The sequence below is a fragment of the Carlito syrichta genome, unplaced genomic scaffold, assembly GCF_000164805.1.
Source record: "Carlito syrichta isolate Samal-C Ts95f unplaced genomic scaffold, Tarsius_syrichta-2.0.1 Scaffold302375, whole genome shotgun sequence".
Lineage (NCBI taxonomy): Eukaryota > Metazoa > Chordata > Mammalia > Primates > Tarsiidae > Carlito > Carlito syrichta.
This window is the reverse complement of record NW_007246471.1, coordinates 270,085-293,699: the sequence shown is the minus strand read 5'-3', so window position 1 is coordinate 293,699 and position 23,615 is coordinate 270,085. Positions and strand designations below refer to the sequence as shown.

General features: G+C 36.6%; 1 protein-coding gene across 1 annotated transcript in view; it reads right to left on the bottom strand.

Moving 5' to 3' along the window:
- Positions 1-780: 780 nt before the first annotated feature.
- CFAP69 (cilia and flagella associated protein 69) overlaps positions 781-23,615 on the bottom strand; it is a 47,328-nt gene continuing 24,493 nt past the window's right edge. Inside the window, exons 7-15 of the mRNA XM_008056469.1 lie at positions 18,781-18,930; positions 18,498-18,675; positions 16,131-16,254; positions 13,380-13,428; positions 13,172-13,293; positions 8,929-9,145; positions 6,251-6,415; positions 2,851-2,969; positions 781-903 (exon numbers count right to left, since the gene is read on the bottom strand). Of these exons, the coding sequence (XP_008054660.1) occupies positions 781-903; positions 2,851-2,969; positions 6,251-6,415; positions 8,929-9,145; positions 13,172-13,293; positions 13,380-13,428; positions 16,131-16,254; positions 18,498-18,675; positions 18,781-18,930 (1,247 nt within the window). The remainder of the gene's footprint in view (positions 904-2,850; positions 2,970-6,250; positions 6,416-8,928; positions 9,146-13,171; positions 13,294-13,379; positions 13,429-16,130; positions 16,255-18,497; positions 18,676-18,780; positions 18,931-23,615) is intronic.

Sequence of the window (23,615 nt, the reverse complement as noted above, 5' to 3'; positions counted from 1 at the left end):
ATCTTGATGATCCTGACTCTGTGTAGGCCTAGGCTAACGTGTTTGTTTGTGTCTTAGTTTTTTGTTTGTTTTTTTTAACAAAAAAGCTTAAAAAGTAAAAATAATTTTAAAATGTTTAAAAGAGAAAAAAGCTTACAGAATAAAGATGTAAAGGAAGTATTTTTATATGGTTATACAATGTGTTTGTGTTTCAAGTTAAGTATTATTACAAAGGAGCCAGAAGGCTAAAAAAAATTAAAACATTTATAAAGTAAAAAAGTTAGAGTAAGCTAGGGTTAATTTATTATGAAAGAAAAAATATTTAAAAAATATATTTACTGTAGTGTGGGTGTACAGTGTATATACAGCCTACAGTAGTACATAGTAATGTCCTAGGCCTTCACATTCATTTACCACTCACTGTCTCACCCAGAACAACTTCTAGTCCTGTAAGCTCCATTCATGGTAAGTGCTCTAAACAGGTGTACCCATTTTTTATCTTTTATACCATGTATTTTCTGTACCTTTCGTGTGTTTAGATAAACAAATAGTTATCATAGTGTTAAAACTGCCTATAGTATTCAGTACAGTGACATGCTTTGTTGGTTTGTATTGGAACAACTGGCTCTGCCATATAGCCCAAGTGTGTAGTAGGCTCTACCACCTAGGTTTTTACACGTATACTCTATAATGCTCACATAAGATGAAATTTCCGAAGGATGCATTTTTGAGAATGTATCCCCGTTGTCATTAAGCAGCACTCTGATGTGATTTCTATCTCTAACTTGGTTACAGTAATACTCACCAAATGCTGTCCAATGTACTAAAAAGAAGTACATTATAGCCTAAGCCACTCTGTAACTTCTTAGGGTCTGTTTTCATTACATGAAGAATTATATCTATTCCTTCAGTTCCAAAAATTTCCTGTTTTAAGAGATTTGTTTTCAATTATTTATTGAAATAAATAAATAATCGGTCCCTTCCCCTCTTTATCCTATCCTTGAAAATTATTTTTCTATCAGAGAAATACAGTAATATTGTTTGGAAAATAGTTTTTATAATACAATTTTAAAGATGTGTGTGCACTTTTTCTCAGGAATTTAAGACAAATTATTGCAAAGGCAATCATCTTGAGAGGGTATCAATAAACAGGCAAAATTAATGTCTTTTTAGATTTTTAACTTTTTCCCCTTTCTCTCTTTTTCTTAAAAATAAAAGCCGCCAGGCACAGTGGTTTATGCCTGTAATCCCAGCACTTTGGCAGGTGGAGCTGAGAAGATTGCCAGAGCTCAGGGGTTTGAGGCCAGCCTGAGCAACATGGTGAGACCTCATCTCTACAATACGTCAAAAAAATCAGCTGGGTGTGGTGGCACATGCCTATGGTTCCAGTTACCTGGAAGGCTGAGGTGGAAGGATCACCTGAGTCCAGTATGCCACTACACTTCAGCCTGGATGACAGAGAGAGACTCCGGCTCAAAAAATAAAAAAATTTTTAAAAAGCCATAAGACTTGTCCCTTGATCTTCTTCCATGTTATAATAAGTGTGGTCTACCATCATGTCAGATCAATACTTAGAGAATAATAACTATCATGGCAGATTTTCTAATAATCCCAAGAGAGAACTAAGCATATATGGTAGTTAAACCTTTTAATAATTTATGTAAAGTTTCTACCATTTAATGTTTCCCTTACTGATTACCTTTCTCACTGCCTTGTTGTTCAGTTCTGGTTCCCAGTAAGCAAGATGATTATTTTTCCAAAAGAGCACAAGCCAGAGTAAATGGTAGGATATAAGGAGAAGGTGCATCAAAGCTTGGAGTTAAGAATGCATTCACTTAAAATCTATGTATTGAAACCTTAATCAGTTTTTTATTTTATCTTTCCAGTTGTATTCCTTGCTATTTAAATTACCAACCTTTGAGACTTAGAGTTTACTATGGAGCTAAAAAAGATAGGAGGAACATGAAGAGATTTGCTATTTGTGTGATACAGCTGGGAAAAAGAAGAAGAAAAAGAAAAGAAGAAAAGAAAAAAGAGGAAAGAAAAAGGGGAAAATGAAAAGAATGAAAAGAAAAAGGGAAAAAACAAGAGAGGAAAAAAAGGAAAGGAATTACAATCTTTTTCTAACTTAGTTTTATGTATGAACCCAACCGAAACCTCAAACATTTATAATGGTACAGCTCACTTTGAAAAACTATTTGATCATTTCTTATAAAGATAAATATACACATATTTTATGATATATCAATTCCACTCCTAGATATTTACCTAGGAGAAATGAAAGCGTTATGTCTACAAAAAGAGTAGTACAAGATTGTTCACTGAAGCTTAACCCAAGCGCCTAGCACTAGGGGAATGGATAAGCAAATTCTGGTATATTCATACAGTGGAATACTGCTCAGCAATAAAAAGAAATGAACTACTGATACATGCAACAACTTGGCTATACTTCTGAAATATGATGCTGGATGACAGAAATCAGACATATATGAGTAAATACTGTGTGACTGCACTTGTATGAAGTTAAAGAATAGGTAATCCAATCTATAGGAATAGAAAACCAAATAGTGGTTTGTCTGGAGGTGGGTGAGGGGATGGCTTTTAAGAGGGTGAAGAGATTTTAAAGAGAGATGGCAATATTATATGTTTTAATTGGGGGTATTAGTTAAATGGGTATATACATTCATCCAAACCTTTTCAACTATATATTCAAGACCTGTACCTTCTACTGTATATATATTATACTCTAATTATAAAAAAGAACATTAAAATTTCACAAGATTAAAAAGATTTATGGTACTTACTAAAAAGGGAAGTTCATAGTATGAGGTGACTGGAAGGCTTGAACAAAGCTTTCACAGGCATACATACCTTCCTTTGAATATGATGCTCACAAAGACCGGATAAGATAAGTAATATATCAGACTGGATTTCCAAAACAATGGCCTCTTCTTTTTCATTAGGCCTGCTCATTATATTTTTAAAGATTCCTGGTATGAAAAAATTTAAAGAATGGAAGCTATTGGACATGTTTTATTTTGATCAATTACTTTTTGGGAATCCCATTTACAAATTTCTTCTGCTATATAAATTATTTTAGAAGACGATACTTTCATTGCACAGTAACCTAGAAGCTGTGGACAAAGGATACTAAATGAATTCCTTGAGCATTCAATACAATCAGTAGACCCACACATACAGAATTTCTCAACACAATCAGTAGACCCACATATATAGAAATTTTAGAACAGAATTCATGGAGTGTCATTAAAAGAAGCCATAACAGCCTGAAATTTTTTTCCCAGCAAACTGTTTAAAAATATAGTTTCATAAGACAGAGATGAGTGTCTTTCCAAATATATGACCAAAACGCCTAAGTAGTTTGCCTCATCTCTTCCTCTGCTCATAGTTAAGAGTTAATAGTTAATTTTAAGCAAAGGCAGAAGACCTCTCTAAGTAATAGGACTAGTTTTACAGTCCTATTATTTCTTCCTGTACCTTCTCCTCATATCTACCTGAAAGTGTCTTCAACAACTTTAGACAGCAGTATACCAAGTCGTTTAAAATCCCTCCTTTGTCTGGGCTTGGTGACTCAGCCTGTAATCCCAGCACTTTGGGAGGCCAAGGCAGAAGGAATGCTTGAGCCCAAAACTTTGAGACCAGCCTGGAAAACATAGCAAGACCTCATCGCCACAGAAAACAAAAAAAAAAAGAAATTAGTCAGGCATGGTGGCTCATGCCTGTAGTCCCAGCTACTCAGAAGGCTGAAGTGGAAGGTACACCTGAACCTGGGAAGTCAAGGGTATGGTGAGCCTTGATCATGCCACTGTACTCCAGTCTGGGCAACAGAGTGTGACCCTGACTCCAAAAACAAACAAAGCCACTAAGGCTGATTAAATGATATTCACAATAAAATTTTGCCTCAAAAAAGAATTTTCCTTTAAGCTTTAAATGAGAAACAAAAGTAATGAAAAAATATTTTAAAGGAATCACTGGCATTAGCTGGAAAGTAGGGAGCTATGTTCCAAAGTAGAAGGGCCAGGGACATCACATCCTATCCCTATAGCTGGTCCTGAGGGACTGATTATTCTTGGTCCTGTCAGGATGAATCACAGGTGTGGAATCAGAGCTGCTAGTTGATACCACTGGAGGCTCAATGCAGGGGCATATCGCGGACAGAAGGGCCTATGTTCCTTTATCTGGAGCATCATCTAGGAATTCAACCTGGCTAAGTCACAGGTCTGCTTCTCTTTTCAATCATTTCATTCTCCCTCCTTCCTAGGTGCAGGCGTGTTAACTTTCCCTGCTGCTTGTAACACACAGAATATTAATATTTGCTCCATATTTAAGTTCCCTTTAACTCCCTGACTTTACCCTTGTTGTATTCTAAATCATTCTATTTCTTTCAGACTCCTCTTCCTAAAATTGTACATAACCTCACTAAACAAAACCCCTTGTGGCTCTCCATGCCTAGAGAGGATGAAGTTCAAACTGTTGTTGATCACTCAAAACTCTTTCCAGTTTGACCTCTGACTATACAATTAACCTATATCATCTGTCTTCATAAAACTTTTGCTCCACTTAAACTAGCTCTGAACATATCAAGATCCATATTTCAGTACCATGTCTCTTCTCCTGCTATTCCCTTGTTTGATGGCCATCCTCCCCTCGTCCCTGCCCCTTGGAACTACCCTTACACCTTTATTACAGGATCCTATTAAGACTACCTAGCCTTGAAAAATACCCAAGCCTCTTTGTTTCTGTAACATCTTCTCTCTATATTACTTGTTAAATACCTAATTGTGGCACACGGTAATACATGCCATCTTTCTATGATATACGTATTTTCTTTTGTTCTCACCAAGGGCAGGATCCAGTGTTCTGCTCTATACATGTTTGTAACTCAAGCACCTACACAGAAAGTATATGAACATTTCACTTAAAATTGTAAAAAAATATGTAAAATATAATTATTACTACCACAAAGTCCCATTAGATTCAGTAAGACAAGGGCCCTGCCTCCAAGAATTTGACATGCTAAAGACCAGCTTCTTTCCAGTTAAAGGGAAATGCTTCTAAGAAGAGAAGAACCTTTACTATATATTTTCCCTTTTCCCTATCCTACATCCCCAGCCCAGGTAGGATTAAGACTTCTTCCTGGACATGTGGAAGATTATATTTCCTGGACTTCCTCTGTTAGGCTGGGACCTTATAACAGTTCTGTGCAATGGAATGTGCACGAGTGACACATATACTCTTAAGTTTGGTCATCCCAAGCAAACCTGGCAAGAAGGTAAATGTTTCAGATTAGATCCCATCTCCATATGGTTCTTCTTCCTCACAATTATCACTATTGGAGGGCAATGCACCAGTCCTCTAATGATAGAAGACACTTTAACGAGTAGAAGAGTTTTTGAGTAGGCATAGGTAATTAACTGACATCTAGCAGATTATATCATTTACTCATTAAGCAATCACTGAATAGAAATGAGTGAAATTGTACTTAATTTTCAAAGTCAAGGAAAGGTGAGGGTTGGAGAACTGTTTATTTTTTAAATAACAAAAGATAAAGCAGCTTTTGTTTGTGGGTTCTGAATTTTACACTAGGATTGCATGTATTTTGAAATAAGTTGAATAAGTTGACTTAGCATAGTCAATTGCCAGTTTGAAAAAAATCAAGAAGACTCTGATATTTCACACCAGAAATGAAGCTCCTTTGTATATTTTTGTATATACCAGTGTACCAGTGTTCTGGTATGCCAGGTGAATTGGAAAATGTAAAGTTATCCTCCTTTTTTTTTTTTTTTTAGAGACAAGGTTTCACAGTATGTCGCCTAGACTGGTCTCAAACTCCTGGGCTCAGGTATTCCTCTTGCCTCACTCAGCCTCCCAAAGTGCTGGGATTACAGATGTGAACCACTACACCTGGCCCTGTTGTCCTCTTTTAAAATGTTCCAAAAGTTTTGGCCAAAATCGATCTTATTACTAAGAATGAAACATAACCTAGCACATTAAAAAGAGAGTGATGATGATAATTCTAAATGAAATGGTATCTGAATTGAGAAAACGAATGTTTAAACAATTAGTGATTATGATGTTTCAACAGGAAGACAAATTGATTTATAGCAACAATATGAAACAAAAATTAAGAAAATATTCAGGAGTTTCTAGCCATAAAGACAAAATAAATTTGTAGAAAAATATCTCAAACAAAACCTCTAGTATTGTAAATGTTGCCCTTTTATCAGTAAACCACCATGTTATACTTTACCTATTATTTGCTGAATTGCTCCCTTTTCACAAAGGTCTGTGTTCACAGTCTCATCTTCAAGGAAGACCATGGCTCTCAGGAGTCTTAAACTGTAACGCATCTGGGCAAACTTGTTGCCGCGACCACCTGTACCATGAAAACTGTTACCATGACTAAGGAAGGGCTCTGTGGAGAAAAGTTAATAATTTACTTTACATCAGGAAATTTAAAAATACATCAATCTTTTCTTATTTGGCTTAAGCTCATGATTTTTTTTTTTTTTTTTTTTTAAGTCAGAGTCCCCACTCTATCGCCCAGGCTGGAGTGCAGTGACACGCTCCCGGCCACCCTAGCGTTGACCCCCTGGGCTCCGGCGATCCTTCCGCCTCAGCCTTCCGAGGAGCTGGAACTACAGGCAAGCACTACCACGCCCCGCTGATTTTTGATTTATTGTAGTGACGAGGTCTCACCAAGTTGCCTGGGCTGTTCTCAAGCCCGTGAGCTCAGGCAATCCACTCACCCTGGCTTCCCCATGTACTGTGATTACAGGTTGAGCCACTGAGCCTGGCTGCTCATGAATTTTTTTTACAGAAAGCCTTTTCTACCCTGATGTCTATCATAAAGATATTTTCCCATGTTTTCTTCTAAGAGTTTCACAGTTTAACTTTTCAGCTTTATGTTGTTGTTTTTTTTTAAACAGATGTGGGGTACAATTATATTTAGGTCTTTAATTCATTTTTGCAATTGATTCTTTTTTTTTAACAAAGGGAAAGGATCTGATTTTTACTTTTCACATGGAAAGCCTATTGCCCTAGCACCATCTTTTTCTTGCTGACTGGCATTATCAATTCTAATGCTAGAATTCCATATATTCCATGCTATTAGTCTATCTATGACTTAGTTCCACATAATTTTAATTACTAGAGTTTTATAATAAGTCTTGATAAACAGCAAGGCAAATTGTCCCTTCTCTATAATATGCTTTCTTTCAAAGTTTCTTTCAGAAGTAGCTTATGTTTCAAGCTAAAAACAGTTTAAAATACTGTTTTAACTATTGCTTGCTGGTTAAAAGGGTGGGTTCTAGAACCTGGGTTAACTCCTTGCTCTGCCACTTGTGGCTACTCCAGTGGCCAGGAACAAGTTATTTAACTTCTCAGACTGAGTTCAACCCAACTAACAAGCAGGAATAATAATGATACCTATATCTCCGAGGATTGTGGAGAGGACCTAATATTTGTGAGGTGTTCAAGTCCTACCACATAGTAGGTTCTCAGTAACTGTTAGCTATTAGTCTTCCACTTGTTAGCCAGCATTCTTCCCTTTTGCCTTACAGTCTTCTGTAAAAAGAAACAAAATAAAATATAAGCAGAAGGCCAGGTGTGGTGGCTCATGCCTGTGATCCCAACACTTTGAGAGGCTGAGGTGAGAGGACTGCCTGAGTCCAGGAGTTTGAGAACAGCCTGGACAACTTGGCAAGACCTCATCTCTACAATACACCAAGAAATTAGCCAGGAGTGATGGTGCGCATCTGTAGTTCCAGCTACTTGGAAGGCTGAGGTGGAAGGTTACCTGAGCCCAGCAGGTTGAGGCTGTGGTGGCTGCAAGCATGCCACTGCACTCAAGCCTCGGTGACAAAGTGAGACCCCAACTCAAAAAAAAAAAAAAAAAAAGGCAGAATGATTTTTTTATTTAGTAGAAATTTAGGCTAAATTTAATAGCTCAACATAATGGAAACTAAAAAATAAAAGAATTTTTTCCTTCTTTATAGATACTCCTGATCTGATAAAAATGCACCATATACAATTATTTCTAGAGCCAAATTAAAGAAAAAGAAGTAGCATCTTCCTTATAAAAATTTTAAACTCATTAATGTATTTTTCATCTCCTTTCTAAGAAGTGAAATAAAATACAAATACAAACTGGGGCTCTGCTAATTTTGTAGACTACATATAGAGTCATTATTTCTTGCCATAGATCTAGGTTTTACGCTCCATGAAGGTAAGCATTTTTATTTATTTTAAGCACCAATGTATTTTCAGCAGCTGAAACAATATCTGGTACTCAGTAGGCATTTGATAAACATTTGCTATGAATGCATTAAAACACTGCCAGGATTTATTTCCTTCCTATATATTATTTTTGGATAGGTCTAATAATACAACGATTTAAGTCAAATTACACATATGATTTCTTAGATGTTCATCAACTACTGTTATAACATTTACTAATGTTTTATTTTTAATGAAATCTGTTTTTTTCCTAAAACAACATTAAAAAGAAGACAGAGCCGGGCTCGGTGGCTCAGCCTGTAATTCCGCGCCTTTGGGAGGCTGAGGTGAGTGGATTGCCTGAGCCCGCGGGTTCGAGACCCGCCTGGGCAGCGAGACCTCATCTCTACAATAAATCAAAAAATCAGCCGGGTCTGGTAGCGCATGCCTGTAATTCCGGCTACTTGGAAGGGTGAGGCGGAAGGATCGCCAGAGCCCAGCAGGTCGAGGCTGCGGTGGCTGGGAGCGGCCATTGCACTCCAGTCTGGGCGACAGAGTGAGACTCCAACTCAAAAAAAAAAAAAAGAAGGTCTACATATTTTAATTTCTCTTAACTTTAGTTAACATTATTGCTTTTTCTATGCACATACTGTGACTTCAGTTGAAATATGCAGATTAGAATTTTGACAAGAATCTTAACAGGTCACTCACCCTCACTCTCACACCATTCCAGAAAAGCAAGGACTCGAGCATTTCCCTCATGTGACATATATTCTCCTGTTAATAAAGGAGCCACTGATGACAAAGTGGCAATTGCATGCAACTGTAATTCTTCATGCTGTGCTGGAGACCATTCCATTATTTTGTGTCTCTCAGGTTTTTTAACATAGGTAAACAAAGCCAGAACAACTTTGCCTTCTATTAATAGCTAAGAGAAAAGGGCAAAAGATACTTTGTTAGAAACATAATTAAAATAACTTTATTCAAGCCGGTTGTGGGGGCTCTGACTATAATCTCAGCACTTTGGGAGGTCTAGGTGGGAAGATCGTTTGAGGCCAGCAGTTTGAGACCAGTCTGGGCAAAATGGTTAGACTCTGCCTTTACAAAAAATAGAAAGATTAGCTGGGTGTGATAGCACATGCTTGTAGTCCCAGTCGTTTGGTAGGCTGAGGCAGGAGGATCACTTGAGCCCAAGAATTCAAGGCTTTGGTAGGTAGTGATCATGCTACTGCACTCCAGCCTGGGCAACAGAGTGAAACTCTGTCTCAAAAAAACAAAACAAAACAAAATTTAATCTCAGACAATGAAATATAAGATCTGTATTTTGATGTTTTACTGATGATCAATTCAAAATATTTCCTTCTTAAATGTCCCTAATTATGATAGGTACACACATACAGAGCAAAACAAAAAAACACTAACAGTTAGTTGATCCTCTTTTTTGAGGTGTGTACTCTCTAGCTGACAATATTATTATTTTTTGTCTATGCTGCTCATTTATGTAATTTAGTTCCTACTTACAGTAAAACCATAGGAGTAGAAAATCGGGGGCAAACAAACTGCTAACATTTCTTTCCTCACTCTTTTTTTTTTTTTTGAGTTGGAGTCTCACTCTGTTGCCCAGGCTGGAGTGCAGTGGCCGCTCCCTGCCACTGCAGCCTCGACCTGCTGGGCTCCGGCGATCCTTCCGCCTCAGCCTTCCAAGTAGTCGGAATTACAGGCATGCGCTACCATGCCTGGCTGATTTTTTTTTTATTTATTGTAGAGATGAGGTCTCACTGCCCAGGCGGGTCTCGAACCCACGGGCTCAGGAAATCCACTCACCTCAGCCTCCCAAAGGCGCGGGATTACAGGTTGAGCCACTGAGCCCAGCTACTCTTTTTTTTTAAATGGAAACATCTAACAGAGTCAGTTGTAAACTACAAAAACAATTTTGTCTGAAGTACACGACTACAGTGAATATTTACACACAACAGAATCTATATAAACATTGTCGAATAAATGTCAGTGAGGTCACAAGTCATGTTTAATTATGTGCCTAATTTAAAAACTTTTATTGAATCCATCATTTCAATAAAAATAAAATAAAAATACATAGCTATTATAACAACAGAATTAATATTATAGCTTATTTTCTTTTTGAGTTGGCGTGTCACCCTGGCTGGTGTGCAGTGGCACCATCTTGGCTCACTGCAGTCTTGAACTCCTGGGCTCAAGGGATCCTCCTGCCTCAGAGTCCTGAGTAGTTGGGACTTCAGGTGTGTGCCACCATGCCTGGCTATTTTTTTAATTTTTTGTAGAGATAGGGTATGGCTGTGTTGCCAAGCTGGTCTCCAACTCCTGGACTCAAGTGATCCTTTTGTGCTGGCCTTCCAAAGTATTTGGATTACAGGCATGTACCACCATGCCTGGCTTAGCTGATTCTGACTGATGCATATTTATAGTTTACGAGAGACTAAAACATCATATGCTATATTTAATTTTTACAAGCCTTTTAAACATTAACAATTATGAATTTCACCTGAGACCCAATCTCTACCACTACACAATATATGTCCATGTAACAACATGCAAGTGTACCCTTTGAAGCTAAACCTTTTTAAAATTTTTTTCTAAATTTCCTACTAGTCTACATGGAAAGAATACAAGAGTTCTAGCTTTATCATGAGAATTAAGTGGGCCATGTTTTTAAGATACCCTGGGAACTGTAAATGATGGTACACATATCATCACTACTATTACTGGGTCATAAATACATAACATACAACAGGTGATTCTACTACTTACAAAGTGATTTAGGAAGCTTACTATAATCTATGTGCTACTTGACTCTTTTGTCTATAAAATTTTCTATCAATTAAAATTGATTTATAAACTGTAGTGTAAATTTTATCTTTATGCTTATCATTTTAATAGTTATATGATTTTCTACTATAATAAACTATATTTTACAGAATGATTTTCTATTTGGCATTTCAGAAAATTCATTTAGGTTCTATACAGTTTTCTATATATTTGGCACAAATAACAAAATTATAATTATAAAGGCAAAATTTATTTTTTTTTAGTAGGGGTCTCACTCTGTTGCCCAGGCTGGAGTGCAGTGGCACACTCATGGACACCGCAACCTCGATCTGCTGGGCTCAGGTGATCCTTCAGTCTCAGCCTTCCAAGTAGCTGGAACTACAGGCATGTGCCATCATGCCCAGCTAATTTTTTGATTCATTGCAGAGACGAGGTCTTGCTAAGAGGTCTTGCTGGTCTCAAACCCCTGGGCTCAGACAGTCCTTTCACCTCTACCTCCCAAAGTGTTGGAAATTACAGGCGTGAGACCTGTGCCTGGCCTCTTTTTCTGAGCATTTAAGTGTACATATATATGAAGGGGGACCCAAAAAAAGGGAATTATTTTTTGGAAGGCGGGCCCCTCATAGTGCAGGCTTCCCCCACTAGGTAAGTGTTCTAGGAACCCATCAGCTTCAGTGTACCAGCATTGATGTAAGAGGAAGCGTTCTGCTTCAGTGAAAATTTTTTTGGAGATTTTTTTCAATGCATTTGCCTATTTCATGATGGGTGATTTACGAGTGCACTTGCCCACACCACACTGTGTTCTGCAGTTCTTGACTGAAAATGGCATGACCCCCATGTTCTTCCACCCTCCCTATTTACCCGATATCACCACAAGTGACTTTTTGTTTCCCTGAGTGAAAAAAGTCCTCAATGGGAACTGTTTTGTCAGTGTGAAAGAGGTGAAATAAAAAAAAAAACAGTAGAAGCACTAAAAAGTGTCAAAATTGACGAGTTCAAAAACTGTTTTGAGCAGTGAAAAAAGTGTCTTGATAGGTGTACTGCATCAAATGGAGAGTACTTTGAAGGTGACTGAAGTTTAAACATGTAAGAATAAATTTTTTGTAAATAAATTCTGTGTTTTCGGGGGGTCCCTCATCATATTTTTCAAAGTGGCATTACTAAGAAAATGCTGAGCTTATTTAAATCCTCACAATACTTTCATGAGGTAGTTGCTATCCCCACGTTGAAGTTGAGATACCTGGGATTTACAGAAACCAAACAATCTGTCCAACACCATATAACTAGAAAGTGACAGCACTGGGATTCTGCCTAACTAACGCCTTTCCCGCTATACTATCCCATCTTTATATTATCGATAATGATATTGATAGAATGACCTCCCACCTCTTTTTTGTGGTAATCCTTTGGAGTTTAGAAGAGTTTTAGGACTAAAAAGAAATTTTTCTTAATGCAGCAAGTAACTAAACTACCAACAGAATTGTTAGAAATACATTTTCCAACCTCACAACAGCTGTGTGAGCAAGGCCGAAGTATTATAAACTTTCTGTTATAGAAGGAGGAACTGAACCTCAGAGAGACTAGGTAATTTTGCCAAGGTCACACAGCTAGCAGATGATAAGCCAAAAGTGAAATTCAGTTCCAGTGTTCTTCAAATTATATCATGCTGTTATGTAGGAAACAAAGCATTAAGATATATTCACAGAAAATTTTAAAAATTAAAGACACCAGATTTGTGTGGTAAAAGGTAGATTCATAAGCATTTGAGATTGACATCACAGAGGTTAACAATTTCCTCCAATATTAAATCATCCCTTGTTGCTATGGCCAGAGACAAACTATCACACTGGATGGGCCCGTGTAGAACTTCTTTCATTTATGCTCTTATTCAGGAGATCTAAATATATTATCAAATCTCTTAGGTTCTACTATTTTTCTTTGGTTTATGTGGTTTAAATGTAAGTACTTCACTGTTTAATAATAGATAAGCAAAGAAAAATTTTAAAAGCTAAAAATCAGCCAGTAAGAGTTTGTTACTTTATATGGTAAAGATATGAGGTGAGGAAAGATCTACAGTCAGGACTGCAAACAAGTTATACTACAAAGTAAGACAACTTATATTAATGTTCCTGTTTTGATTACTCTTTACCTGTATGGTAGGTAAATCTTTACATAAGATCACAATTATATTGAATAGCAATTTCTTCAACTCAAAATCTTCATGGGAATTAGAAAGCTTAAGTCCTTTTACCAAAGGATTTAGACTTTTAACTGTGAGGGGAAAAAAAAGGAGTAAAATGAAAGCTGAAATGACATACAGACTCATCAAGATAAATGTAAGAAGTTATGAATTTTACCTTCACTAAAGGTTGCAAATAGTATCAAATCCTTGGTAAAGCCACATTCCTATTATAAATACATAAAACAAACAGAAGGATGAATTAATCAGATGAAAGTTAAGATACAATTACCTATATTTACTTACTACTTAAGTACATTTATCAAATTCCCCTATTATTCATTTGAATTCATAAAGCATTAAAAATAGTAAGAGTTGAAGCAAAATAAAACCCAACAAAAACAAAATAAAAGCATATAGCCAGAAAAACTTGTAATTTATTCAATTTTAAATTTACTGTTGTAGGTTCTAAAAATATCTTACATGATTCTATGTATATTTTAAAAGATACTGCTTAAAAATTGATAAGAACCCCAAACATATTAGATCTTTATAGTTACTTCTATAATTCATTATTTATACCTTCAAGTGACACAATAAGGAGGTAAAATTCAGTTATTTACAACAGCTTTTCTTCTTAAACATCCCCACTCCTACCCCAGTCATTCTAATTATGTCAAATGTTTGGTCAAGAGATATAACAAAATAGTTCCTACTTAACATGAAAAGCCCTGAAGAATTACTAGAGTTGCAATTGTTTTAGCATGAGGGAACTCCTTCCTGACAGATATTCTAGCTGGACTTTGAACATTAGGGAGTGTTTAGAGGGGCAAACCCTGGGATTCCTATAATTTTAGGATTCATATGGTTTTTTAAATGATGAAGATGTTATTCTTTTGGCTCACATTCATGAAATTTATCTGAATGTTTGCAAGGACAGTGATGAGAACTTACTAACTGACCAGGGGCTTCCAAAGAAACACAAAGGTCCACCTATAAATTGCAGCCTTAACTAGGATGCCATGTAGGACTGTTTCCCTATTTGCACAGTATGAATTCCATCACTCTTATGTTTGGACAACTTGATGCCCACTGATAGAGGGTTGAGGCCTTCACAGCCAGTTCTTTGAAGCACAACTAGAAAGTATGTATTTTATGGTATGTATTTTATGACTTGTAAATATTGTTGCAAAAGATCTCTATTCCAGAATTTCAAGCGATGCTTTTTACAATATAAAATATGAGGAGGCTAAGCTTCTGGTATGGATCAGTAGCTTTTATAAGATAAATCCTCCTGCTGGTAACAATGATAAACTCAGAACAAAATCTAAAACAACCACCTTGTGACTAAGAGTAAGTAGACACTGGAAGGAAATCAGGATTCTGAAGAAGGCAATGGTGTTAAGTGAGTTTCCCATTATTTATTTAATGGCTTTTGGTTTGAGAGCAGGCCATATTCTGCACCTTGTAGAGATACTAAAACTCAAGAGTAACACTGTGGTCTAAAGAACTAGCGGACAGAGGCAACCACAGACACTGGAAAGTCAAGGGAGAAACCCCCTAACAGAGAGAGTCAGAGAGTGGGAACACCAAATTTTATGTATAAACTCTTCAAATTTCTAGCTATTGCTTGAACCACAAAAGTGCAGAAAATACTCAGGCATCCCAGGTAAGAAGAATTGAATTGAGCTGGACTTCCATCCACCACAGGGATGAGTATAGCCAAGTTAAATACATGTTAATTTAGAAAATACTCTTGAGAGGAGCAAGCCAGAATCTACAGAAAAGATACTTATAATGAATGGAAAGATAAGAACTTTCAGTATAGAATCAGACACCATAAAAATAAATCAAAAATATATTCTAAAACTAAAAAAAAAGGAAATAAATATATACTGACGGAATTGACAGCAGAATGGAGATGACAGAAATAGTCAGTGTATTTAAATATATAGACTAATACAAATGATCCAGTCTAAAAAATATAGAGAAAAATAATTGAAAAAAATGACAGAACCTCACAAATCTATGAAACAATATTAAGAAATAAAACATAAGTAAACAGAGTCCTAGAAGGAAAAGGGAAAGAGAACTTGAGGAAGTTACGGCCAAAAATTCTCCAAATTGGGTTTGAGACTTTAAAAAAATATTCTTCATGTTTTAGTTTTTAAAAATGTTCTTCATGTTTTAATTCTTTTTCTATGAAGGTTAAGCAGAATAAATACAAAGGAGATAATACCTTGGCACATCCAACAAAAGCTGCCAAACACCAACGATAGAGTAAAAATCCTGAAAATAGCCAGAGTAAAAAAGATGATACATTGTATACAAGGGAACAATGATTTGAAATAATAATAGAGGCCAGAAGACAATGGACTGTGCCAAAAGAAAAGACAGTGCTAAAAGAAAAATGCTGAAAGAAAATTTTTTTCAGCCTTGAGTTCAGTATTCAGTGAACATACATTTAAAGAGTTAAGATGAACTAAAGTTATTTTCAGAGAAAAGTAAACTGAGAGAATTTGTTGCTACAGCCAAAAGCTCTACACCACAAGAAATAGTAAAGTTCTTCTAGTGAAAGAGAAAAGATGCCAAATGGAAACTTGGCTCATTTGGAAGGAGGGGAAAACATTACAGGTAGCAAATATGAATGTAAATCATAAAATATGAAGAGAGATGATGCCAGATGGAAACTTGAATCATTAGGAAGGAGAGAAATACATTACAAGTGGTAAATATACATGCAAATCATAAACTATGAGAAGGACTCCATATTTCCAAAGGAATGCAAAGAAGAATTGGCAGTGTATAAGTATACTGATGACCATTATGATATTACATCATAACTTGGCATTACAACAAAATACATAATAAATATTACAACACCCACCAATTCCACAATTTAAATGAATGCAATTTGATTAATACTTACAATCATTGGTGCACTATGATTTTGAGCTATAACTGTAGTGATCACTAATATATCATTTCTAAGCTGATGATCATAATGACTAAAACCTCTCACAAACAGGTTTTTAAATACTTCCTTCAAAGTCCTAGAAAGTAAAAACCATATTGTTATGGATTGAATGCTTGTGTCATACGTTGAAATCCTAACCCCCAATGTGATGGTATTAGGAAGGGATCAGAAGGTCAAGATGGAACACTTGTGAATGGGATTAGTGCCCTTAAGAAGGTATCTCCATGAGCTCTCTTTTCTCCATGTGAGAACATGAAAAGTCAGTAGTCTGCAGTCCAAATGAGTACCCTCACCAGAACCCAACAATCCCGGCACCATGATATCAGACTTCTAACCCTCAAAGCTGCGAGAAACAACTCTCTGTTGTTTATAAGCCACCCAGTTTATGGTACTTTGTTATAGCAGTGCAAACTAAAGCACACACATCCATGGAAATACTACTTAAGTGTCTACCAACCAACTCTCCCTTTTAAAATTATATTATTCATTTGAAAGTATTCGTAATCTTTCCTACACCTCCAAATCTGCCTCTCACTATGTACTTGATAAGAATTCACTAAACCAGTCTACACATAGTGGTCAAAGAGAGCACTCTAAAATAAATAATTCAATCATGTCATTTTTCTTTTTAAGCTATTTAAATAATATTCTTTGTTCTCAGAATAAACTCCTACCTTTCTAAGAAGGCTTATCAGGTCTTTCATGTTACGGTCCCTGCTAACATTGTTAGCCTCATCTCTCACTATTCTACCCTGTTCTTTTTGCTCTCATCATACTGAAATTCAGTTTTTTAATTTTGCTAAATTCTATTTTCACTTCTGTTCCCCCATCTAGGATACTCTCTGCATGTAAAACCTTTCTATGTTGCATTCCCACTTATCATTCAGATACTAGATTAGGGTTCACTAGGAAGCAGTTCTTAACTCTCCGAATCTAGATTAGATTCCCTCTACAGTAGACACTTGTAGCTTTGCCTCCTGAGGCCCACTTGCCCTTTTTATGATAACAGCGCCCTTATTTGTACTGAGGCATTCACTCCTTCCCAAATTCGTGTCTTGTGAGACTGCCTTCAGCTGCCTTTTCACCAGTCAGAGCATTCTTTCCTCTGACATTAATAATTCACTCTGGAATGGGCATCTGACCAACATCAGAACATTTGGGGCCAAAAGAGACAAAATTCAAAAACTTTTCTTTGAGCTTTCAGGATATCAAGGCTTCTCCTCTGCTTGATGATGTGAATATCCTTAGGTCTCACTAAATGAAACCTATAGGGTAGAAGACAGTGCAGAGAGATGAAGAAAGGACCCACTCCTAATATTTGTTGAGCTTTGAATAAAGCTGCACATGAAGCCAGTTTTATGGTTGACTTTGTAATTACATGCACCCATACATTTTCCGTATGCTTAATTCAGTTGGGTTGAGCTTGCAGTCATTTGCAAACAAAAATGTACTACTTCATCTTTTTCTGAAGAACATGTAGCATTTCTCCATATTCTCTTTAATAATATTTCGTATATTCCCTTTTGATTGCCTATTTACTTGTCCATCTATCCTAGTATAATATACATTCTATTAAAGTAGAGACCATGCCTGTAGTTTTCAGTTGTATTTCTATGGCTTAGTACTAACCCTGACACAAAGCAGATGATAATTATTCATTGAAAAAGTGAATCAGTAATTTAGGCTTATTCACATTTCATTGCTAATGCTTACTGCAATATCTGGAAGATAGTAAGCACTAGATAATAGAGTTGCTAAATGAATAAATAAAATTGTTCTTCTAATGTCTAATTTTACTTTCTATATTGTATTTGAGGGCATAATTTGGGTTTTTTTTTTTTTTGAGTTGGAGGCTCGAGTGCAGTAGTATGCTCACAGCCACTGCAGCCTTGACTTGCTGGGCTCAGGCGATCCTCCCACGTTAGCCTTCCAAGTATGTGGAACTACAGGCATGTGCCACAATGCCCGGCTAATTTTTTGATTTTGTAAAGATGAGGTCGCACCAAGTTGCCCAGGCTGGTCTCGAACCCCTGGGCTCAGGCAATCCTCTCGCCTCAGCCTCCCAAAGTGCTGGGATTACAGGTATGAGCCACTGTGCCTGGCTAATTTAGTCTTAACAAGCCACTTTAAGAGCTTGTTAGAAAAGCATGGCTTGTTATATGCAAATTAATTTATACCATGGCACAAAAAAAGATGTCCCAAAACACAGCCATTACATAAATCAAAAGCCCAACTAAGCAAAGATTCAAACAAAGGTGGTAATTATGCCACTATCATTTTAAGGCTAAATGACAGTCCTATCTAACCACATATACTCACAACAAACATTCCAAGTTACTAAGCTGTTGAACAATTTCTTCTTTTGAAGATTTTTCCAATAAGTTCCAAAGTATTTCTGATGAACGAAACAGAAGCTGTCCTGAAGGATCTGGGTCATTGAGGTGAACACAGATTCCACTGGCTGCTTGTGCTTTCATCATTAAAGTACAATTAACTTCTGAAAATAGATTTTTAAAAGTATTTTTTATAATACTGACCTTATTAAAAGGAAACAAAAAATAGCTGACAATGAAGTGTTCAAACTTAGTAATATTATACAAACCAGAAGTCGAGAGATGCTGTAGAACTTTAAGTACCCAAAGTTTCTCAACAAGTTGATTTTCAAGCAAGGTCATTGACTGGACCATTGTTTTTGCCAGTCCTCCAACTTCAGCCATTTGAATCTTGTATGATGAACTAGCTTGCTGGTAACCTATCAACAATTAGTTAATTAATATATACAATTATCTCACAAAATTATTGTTAAGACAAAGGAATTAGTAATTTATTTTTTAATTTAAAAAAAAATTTTAAAGTAGAGACAGAGTCTTGCTATGTTGGTCAGGCTTGTCTTGATCTCCTGGGCTCAGGTAATCCTCCCAGCTTGGCCTCCCAAGGTGTTGGGAATACATTTGTGAGCCACTATATTGACCAAGAATGAGTAAATTACCATTAAGCAACAACAACAAAGCTTTTTAAAAGCTCAGCCTATAATCCCGTGCCTTTGGGAGGCTGAGGTGAGTAGATTGCCTGAGCCCGCAGGTTTGAGCCGGCCTGGGCAGCGAGACCTCATCTCTACAATAAATAAAAAAATCAGCCGGGTGTGGTAGCGCATGCCTGTAATTCCGGCTACTTGGAAGGCTGAGGCAGAAGGATCACCGGAACCCAGCAGGTCGAGGCTGCGGTGGCCGGGAGCGGCCACTACACTTCAGTCTGGGCGACAGAGTGAGACTCCAACTCAAAAAAAAAAAAAAAATGTATGACATCTAAGAATTGTATAACTTAGGAATGTGCAAGCTTTTTCTGTAAAGGGCTAGGTGGTACTTTAAGCTTTGCAGTTATATGGTTTCTTTCAAATTAGTCAACTCTATAGAACACTGTAGCATGATGTAGCTAGAAAGCAGCCATAAATGATATAAAAATAAACAGGGATGGCTATATTCCAACAAAACTTTATTTGCAGTGGGCCAATATTGGTCTGGGGTCCTGGGGTCCATAGTTTGCTGATCCCTAGAGTAGCATTTAAAATGTGACCACAACTTTGGTGACACATTAAATTCTAAAAAAGAACAATATTTCTTACTTGTCAGTAGATATGACTTTCTTTTTTTTAATTTTTAAAAATTATTTATTTATTTTTTATATTTACCTGAACAGGTAGATACAACTTTCTATAAAGGAAAATGATATGACCACAAATACTGAATGATTTCACTATTCAGGTCAATAAACTACTTCAGCGCTTTCAAGGGCAACAGTTATGTGGTGTAGCAATAAAATACGAGGTGAAAAGTATACTCTCGTAAGTTTAATGGTAATAGTAAGTTTAATAGTAAGTTTAGTGGTACTTTAAGGAAGTTTGATTCTTGGGGCTATGGCTTGTAAGAATTTCATTCTGCCTCAGTGCCTGTGAGAAACACTGCCTTTTTTTGGACGCAGGTGCACAGGTGCCTGACTAACTACATTCAATGAGAGGGATAAAATAAACACCAAAGGGTACTTGTTTAACTAAGAGGAGGTTATTTTTCTCTTAGAAAAAACTCTAACTACCTGACTTCTTTCCTTTTTGACAATTAGATTCCTTAACTTTGTCCTAGTTTTGAGATGTATGACAGTTCATCTTCCTAAATTTGATTTCTGGCTATGGACAAGGCTCTGTCCAATCCTGTGATGAATTCTTTATGACAGTGGTCCCCAAACTTTCTGGCATCAGGGACCAGTTTCATGGAAGACAATTTTTCCATAGACTGGAAGGAGGTGGAAGGGGATGTGCAGTCAAATCTTACTGCTAACATTAGTCTGTATTTGGAGTTACCCCCAGCGCTAGCATCACTGCCTCAGTTCCACCTCAGATCACCAGGCACTAGATTCTCATTAGGAGTGCACAACCTAGATCCCTTGCATGTGCTGTTCACAATAGGGTTCACAATCTTATAGGAATCGAATGCCGCCACTGATGTGACAAAAGACAGAGCCAGAAGTAATGTGAATGATGAGGAGAACTGTCAATACAGGTGAAGCTTTGCTTTCTGGCCTGCCATTCACCTCCTGCTGTGCGGCCCAGTTCCTAATAGGCAACACTGGGGACCCCTGCTCCATAGTATGCCTTAGCCCACTATGGATTTTAAAAGGCATTTAAAAAGTACAAAGAGAAAGACAAAAATTGCCTATAATTTCACCATCTAGAGATAACAATATTAACATTTTGGTATATTTATTTTTTATTACGTATTTATTCCTTTTTTCTTTTCTTTTTTCCTTCTCTTTTTTTCTTTTTTAAAGAGACAAGGTCTCACTATATTGCCTGGGCTGGAGTCAAACTCCTGGACTCAAGCGATCTTCCTACCACAGCCTCCTGAATAGGTGGGAATACATTCATGCACCAACATGCCTAGCTCTATTTTTTTGACTGATATTTTTAATGTATACATACAATTTTAACAACATACTAGTTTATAAGATTTTGCAATCTACTGTACTAAAATGTTTATTGTAAGCTGTTTCCATTCTATAACATTTTCCAAAATCACAATTTTTATTTGCATAATAATCTATCATATGGATGGGCCATATGTACTTTATATTTGTATTTTTTTAATGAGAGTACATCTCTATAGAAGGTTACAGTACTATTAAGGGTCAAAAACTTGATGACTGTTTCCAGAACTATGTCTCTTCCAACTCCTCTGCTGAGGATTTTTAAGCTGTGATACCAGATATCTAGCCATGTTCATCACTTAAAACCAACTGTATAACAGTTAGTGAAACCACTGACTCTTAATTTTTAGAACTTGGTCAAATTAAGGTCAGCCTCACTTACTTGAACCACAATATTCTCTCTCTGGTCTTAAGTCATATACCATTTGTCTCCCTTTCTCTGAAGCACACCTGTATTTTGCCAAGGTTCACGCTAAGTGTGTAATCTTAATTCCATCTTCTTGTGCTTTGAGAATTTTGAATTCCCATCTCCTGTTTCTCAGCTTCCAACTCCTCCTCCTACAAGCATTTCTTCCTATCCTAAAAACAACAAAATCCAAATAACCTTTCTTTGGCTTTGCTACCAGTTGAGTTGTTCTCCATCTCCCTTCTTTCTCTTCACCATTTAATCTTAAAATATAAGTCTGCATAACAATACTATACTGTACCATATATAAATATATATGCATGCACATATATGTCTACATTCATGAACTGCCTCTATTCCCTCTCTCTCAAACCTCTACTCTCTCAAGCCTCTTCTCTCCAATATACTTATTTAATCTTGCATTTGCCCTGATGACTTTTTGTTAATAGAGCTATCAAAGATTAACTACAACTTTTCAAATGTCACATTAACTTGGTCTTTTCATTACTCAATTCAGAAGCCTCTGCAGCATTTGACACAGGGACTATTTTGTCTTCCTCTGCCAAACATTTCATTGATTGGTACAAGAGACAAGGCAGTGTTTAGCTTTCTTCCTCCTCTTTGAATCTCCCTTTACTGCCAATTTCCTCTCTCTCTCTCTCTCACCCAGATTAGAGTACAGTGTCACCATCATGGCTCACTGCAGCCTAAAACTCCTGGGCTCCTAAGTAGCTGGGACTACAGGTGTGTGTCACTATGTCCAGCTAATTTGTTTTTTTTTACTTTTTGTAAAGACAAGACCTTGCTATGTTGCCCTGGCTGGTCTCTAGCTCCTGGGCTCAAGTGATCCTCCTGCCTTGTTCTCCCAAAGTGCTGAGATTACAGGCATGAGCCACCATGCCAGGCCAACTGCCAGTTTCTTTACATAATGTTTTTCAAACCTTAGTACCTCCATGATGCCGTTCTTGGTCCCTTGTTGTTTATGTGCTTTATCTTCTGGCAAACTCAATTATTCTAATAACTTCACTTAGAAAAAAATTTTTTGAGACAAGGTCTTGCTCTGTCATCTAGGCTGTAGTGCAGTGGTATGGTCATAGCTCACTGCAGCCTTAAATTCCTGGGTCAAGTGATGCTCCCATCTTGGTCTCCCAAACCGCTAGGATTACAGGTGTGAACCATCATGCCTAGCCCCAATTTTCATCTCTATTTGGGTAAATTTCTGGTCCCTTCTGTTTTTAGTATCCAGTATGTATTATCTACCAAACATTTTCATCTTTCCATCTCATCAGGAGTCAAAATTTGACATTTTAATTATCTATCTATCTATCTATCTATCTATCTATCTATCTATCTATCTAAGGGATGAGGTCTTGCTATGCTGCCCAGGCTGGTCTTAAACTCCTAGTCTCAAGGGATTCTCAAGGAATTCTCCTGCCACAGTCAAATTTGGGATTTATTAAACTCCTTACTCATTTCTTTAGTTTAATGTCATCCCATTGGACTATAGTCATAAATAACCTTTCATTCGAACTACCATGGTCTCTTACTTCCTAGGGAAAATATAACTTAATAACTCTATTATTTATCTTTTCTCTCTTCCTAGATTGATTATAAATTACAAAAACTGTGAAGGTAGGGAGTATGTCTTAAAAAACATTATATCTTCACAGTACAGGTGCCCCCGTCTTGGAACCACCCATTTCAGTGGTTCATTTTACCATTATATATTAAGACCCTTAGTTGTGACATATAGAACTCTTTTCCCAAACATGATGGAGAATAGCATCAGCATTAGTAACTTAACATCTAACTGGGTGGGATAGATATTATGAGTAATTATAAAATATGTTAGAAAATAATGTTATAAGCAGCATTAAATAATAGTAATAATTATAATTAAAATAATTTGGGTGTAACTTTACAAATTGTGTCATGAATATTTAGCATCAAAATAAAAACATGCAAATTCAAGACAAATACATATATACAAATTTTTAAGATAATCGAAGAGCTCAAGACTACAAAAGAATTTTCTTTCAATGTGCTACATTTAT